At 34.9% G+C, this 7,500-nt stretch overlaps 1 protein-coding gene across 1 annotated transcript in view; it reads left to right on the forward strand.

Annotated features, from left to right (window-relative positions):
* Positions 1-7,500, forward strand: part of trpm7 (transient receptor potential cation channel, subfamily M, member 7) — a 59,129-nt gene that overhangs the window by 40,844 nt on the left and 10,785 nt on the right. Inside the window, exons 32-35 of the mRNA XM_058386995.1 lie at positions 528-590; positions 823-867; positions 965-1,030; positions 1,300-1,583. Coding sequence (XP_058242978.1) covers positions 528-590; positions 823-867; positions 965-1,030; positions 1,300-1,583 — 458 coding nt within the window. The remainder of the gene's footprint in view (positions 1-527; positions 591-822; positions 868-964; positions 1,031-1,299; positions 1,584-7,500) is intronic.

Here is a 7,500-nt window from a genome sequence, read left to right on the forward strand (position 1 = left end):
CGAGTCGCCGTGTAGAGGCTCGTAACCCTGCACCCCAGAACCTCAATGACCTGAGGGCCGCCCTTCAAGAAGAGTGGAATGCCATGCCTCAGCAGACAATAAGTCCACTCGTGAACAGCATGAGACGTCGTGGTCAAGCTGTAATTGATGGTCAAGGTCACATGACAGATTATTGAGATATTGAGATTTTTTGTTGTGGTATACCCACCACTGTTGTTGGATTTTGTTTCAATAAATTGTTTGAGATGAGGAAATCACCATTGCAGCTTCTACTTAAATGCCCTACTTTCATGATATAATATCACTGTAGCATGAACTTTTTCCATTTTCCATAAATTTCACCCAAAAGCCAAAAACTTTTTGTGAGTAGTGTATATGCACACACACACGCCTGCCTTTCTATAGTGTTTTTATAGTACAGATTGTTTCTATATAACACACACCTGTTTTTACATCACACTTTCAGCTAGGCATTACACCATGACATCATAACCTGTCTGACCGCTGTGTGTCTGTGTGTGTGTTAGTTACAGCAGCCACAGTAGGCCTATTCTCTGCCCGTCACAGCCCTCTCAGTACACGAAAGGACTGTAAGTCTCCCCCTGCTGATGCTCTCTACTGCACCTTATACATCTACACACATTAATGACTGTTATACACACACACACACACACACACACACACACTGTTCTGTTTCACTTCATCTCTCTCTGTTTCTTCACTCTGCCCCCCCTCTCTTTGTCTCCCTCTCTCTTTCTCTCCCCCCCCCTTCCTCCCTCTCCCTCTCCCTCTCTCTCTCTCTCTCTACCCCCCTCTCTGCAGCGATTGGTTCTCCCTTTAAGCCGATGGAGGGATATCAGTATTCAGGTAAGTCAGGTGCTCAGGTGTAAATGGCTCTGTAACCCCCAACTCCTATTCTTGTGATCTCATATCACGTGTGTGTGTGTTTGTGTGTGTGTGATAGCCGTGGAGCGTAATAACCTCATGAGGTTGTCTCAGAGCATCCCATTCACCCCTGTGCCCCCTAGAGGTAAGCCTGAGTAACTGTGCTTCCTCACCACCTCTCATCATATCCTCAATCTGGGCTTTCTTTCTAGGGGTGTGGCCATTGTAGAAAAAAATAAATAAGTAAACCACACCCTGTTTTTGATTGGTTCCCTCCTGCTATTGTTGATCAGTGATGGGTTCTGGATTATTAATCCATATCTATTTTAATTTACATTAAATGAATGCCCAGATTTAGGATGCAGCCTTTCCTGTTTGATTTATATTTTGAAGTGTGTGTGTGTGTGTGTATAGGAGAGCCAGTAACAGTGTACCGTCTGGAGGAGAGCTCTCCGACCAACATCAACAACAGCATGTCATCGTGGGCTCAGCGTGGCCTTTGTGCTAAAATCGAGTTCCTGAGTAAGGAGGAAATGGGCGGCGGCCTGAGGCGGGCCCTGAAGGTGCTGTGCACCTGGTCCGAGTACGACATCCTCAAACCTGGACACCTCTACATCATCAAGTCCTTCCTCCCTGACGTCATCAACACCTGGCAGAGTGTCTACAAAGAGGATACTGTCCTGCACCTCTGTCTGAGGGTACACACACGCACATAAATACACACACAAATTCACACACACAAATACGCACACACACACATAAATACACACACATAAATACACAAACAAATACACACATAAATACACAAACAAATTCACACACACACAAATACGCACACACACACATAAATACACACAAACAAATACACACAAATACACAAACAAATTCACACACACACAAATACACACACACGCACACACACAAATACACATAAATACACACAAATTCACACACATACATAAATACACACACACACACATGAATACACACACACATACATAAATACACACACATACATAAATACACACACACACATGAATACATACACACGCACACACATAAATACACACATGCATGCATACATGCACATACACACATAAATACACACACATAAATACACATACATAAATTCACACATGCACATAAATACATACACACGCACACATACATAAATACACACACAAATACACACACAAATACATGCATACATACACATACACACACACAAATACACACACATAAATACACATACATAAATACACACACACACAAATACACATACATAAATACACACACAAATACACACACAAATACATGCATACATACACATACACACACACAAATACACACACATAAATACACATACATAAATACACACACACACAAATACACACACATAAATACACACACATAAATACACACACAAATTCACATACATACATAAATACACACAAATACACACACATAAATACACATACATACATAAATACACACACACACACACAAATACACATACATAAATACACACACACACACATAAATACACACACAAATACACACACAAATACATGCATACATACACATACACACACACAAATACACACACATAAATACACATACATAAATACACACACACACACACAAATACACACACATAAATACACACATAAATACACACACATAAATACACATACACACACACAAATACACACACATAAATACACACATAAATACACACACATAAATACACACACACACACAAATACACACACATAAATACACACACATAAATACACATACATAAATTCACACACGCACATAAATACATACACACGCACACACATAAATACACACACAAATACATGCATACATACACATACACACACACAAATACACACACATAAATACACATACATAAATACACACACATAAATACACACACAAATTCACATACATACATAAATACACACACATACATAAATACACACAAATACACACACATAAATACACATACATACATAAATACACACACACACAAATACACATACATAAATACACACACACACATAAATACACACACACATAAATACACACACATAAATACACACACAAATTCACATACATACATAAATACACACACATACATAAATACACACAAATACACACACATAAATACACATACATACATAAATACACACACACACAAATACACATACATAAATACACACACACACACATAAATACACACACACACAAATACACAAATTCACACACATATATACATAAATACACGCACATACATAAATACACACACACGTACATACACACACATAAATACACACACACAAATACATACACACACATAAATATACACACACATAAATACACACACACATAAATACACACACAAATTCACATACATACATAAATACACACAAATACACATACATACATAAATACACACATACATAAATACACACACATAAATACACATACATAAATACACACACAAATACACACACACACAAATTCACACACATATATACATAAATACAAACGTACATACACACACACATAAATACACACATACACAAATACATACACACACAAATACACACACACACACACACACACACGTACATACACACACACATAAATACACACATACACAAATACATACACACACAAATACACACACACACACACACACACACGTACATACACACACATAAATACACACATACACAAATACATACACACACACACACACACACACACACACACTCACACACACGTACATACACACACACGTACATACACACACACATAAATACACACATACATACATACATACATACATAAATACACACACGCACATAAATACACACACACAAATACACACACATACATACATACATACATACATACACACACACACATACACATAAACACACACACAAATTCACATACATACATAAATACACACACACACATACATAAATACACACACAAATACACATACATACATAAATACACACACACACACAAATACACACACACACACACACACACATAAATACACATACATAAATACACATACATAAATACACACATACACACACATAAATACACACACATAAATACACACACAAATACACCAATTCTCACACACATACATAAATACACACACACATACATACACACACACACACAAATACAAACACATGAATACACACACATAAATACACACACACACAAATACATACACATAAATAAACACACACATACACAAATACACATACACACACATACATACACACATACATAAATACACACACATACACACACACAAATACACACACACATAAATACACAAACAAATTCACACACAAGCGCACACAAAAATACACATACACACACACACACACATAAATACACAAACATTCACATACACACAAAAATATACACACACATAAATACACACACATATACACACACATAAATACACACAAATACACCAATTCACACACACACATAAATACACACACAAATACACACACACACAAATACATACACATAAATAAACACACACACACATACATACACACATACATAAATACACACACAAATACATACACATACACACACACATAAATACACACACAAATACATACACATACACACACACATAAATATACAAACAAATTCACACACACATAAATACACACACACGCGCACACACAAATACACACACAAATACACACATAAATACACACATAAATACACACACAAATACACATACATACATACATAAATACACATACATAAATACACACACATACACACACATAAATACACACACAAATTCACACACAAGCGCACACAAAAATACACATACACACATACACACACATAAATACACAAACAAATTCACACACACACAAATACACACACACACGCACACATAAATACACACACAAATACACACACATACATAAATACACACACAAATACATACACATACACACACACAAATACACAAACAAATTCACACACAAGCGCACACACAAAAATACACATACACACACAAATTCACATACATAAATACACACACACATACACATAAATACAAACACATGAATACACACATAAATACACACACACAAATACATACACATAAATACATAAATACATAGACATAAATACATGAATACACAAACAAATTCATACACACACGCGCGCACACAAATACACATACACACATACATACTTAAATACACACACAAATACACACACATACACACATAAATACACACACACACACACATAAATACACATACACACATAAATACACACACAAATACACACATACATGCACACACACATACATACACATACACACACAAATACAAACACATGAATACACACACAAATACACACACACACAAATACATACACATAAATACATACACATGAATACACACACACACACACATACACAAATACACACACATACACATATACACACACACATACATACATAAATACACACACAAACACACACACACACATACATACACATACATACACACACACAAATACAAACACATGAATACACACAAATACACACACACACATAAATACACACACACATACATACATACACACACACCTACATACATAAATACACACATAAATACACACACACATACACACACACACACACACACACAAATACAAACACATGAATACACACACACAAATACATACACATAAATACATAAATACATAGACATAAATACACACACACATACATACACATAAATACACACACACAAATACATACACATAAATACATAAATACATAGACATAAATACACACACACATACATACACATAAATACATAAATACATACACATACACACACACACAAATACATACACATAAATACACACACACATACATACACATAAATACACACACACATACATACACATAAATACACACACACATACATACACATAAATACACACACACAAATACATACACATAAATACACACACACATACATACATACACACACACCTACATACATAAATACACACATAAATACACACACACATACACACACACACACACACACACAAATACAAACACATGAATACACACACAAATACATACACATAAATACATAAATACATACACATAAATACACACACACAAATACATACACATAAATACACACACACAAATACATACACATAAATACACACACACATACATAGACATAAATACACACACACAAATACATACACATAAATACATAAATACATACACATAAATACACACACACATACATACACATAAATACACACACACAAATACATACACATAAATACACACACACATACATAGACATAAATACACACACACAAATACATACACATAAATACATAAATACATACACATACACACACACACAAATACATACACATAAATACACACACATACATAAATACACACACACATAAATACACACACACATAAATACACAAACAAATTCACACACACACGCGCACACACAAAAATACACATACATACTTAAATACACACATACATAAACACACATAAATACACAAATTCACACACACGCGCACACAAAAATACACATACACGCACATAAATACGCACACAAATTCACACACATACATACATAAATACGCACACAAATACACACATACACACACATAAATACACATACATACACACACACACAAATTCACACATACATAAATACACACACATACATACATAAATACACACACACAAATACACACATACATACACATACACACACATAAATACACACACACATAAATACACAAACAAATTCACACACACACGCGCGCACACAAAAATACACATACATACTTAAATACACACATACATAAACACACATAAATCCACACACAAATTCACACACATACATACATACATACATACATACACACACACACACACACACATACATAAATACACACACATAAACACACACACACATACATACACATACATACACACACACAAATACAAACACATGAATACACACATAAATACACACACAAATACATACACATAAATACATAGACATAAATACACACACACACAAATACACACACATACATACACACACAAATACACACACACCTACATACATACATACACACACACGCACATAAATCCACACACAAATTCACACATACATACATAAATACACACACACACACACACAAATACGTACACATAAATACACACACACACACACACAAATTCACACACATACATACATAAATACACACACACAAATACACACACATACATAAATACACACACAAATACACATACATAAATACACACACACACACAAATACATACACATAAATACACAAATACATACACATAAATACACACACACACATACATACACACACACATACACACACACACACACATACATACCCACACACATAAATACACACACATACATAAATACACAAACAAATTCACACACATGCGCGCACACACAAAAATACACATACATACACATACACACA

This window comes from Hemibagrus wyckioides, linkage group LG04 (genome assembly GCF_019097595.1).
Source record: "Hemibagrus wyckioides isolate EC202008001 linkage group LG04, SWU_Hwy_1.0, whole genome shotgun sequence".
NCBI lineage: Eukaryota > Metazoa > Chordata > Actinopteri > Siluriformes > Bagridae > Hemibagrus > Hemibagrus wyckioides.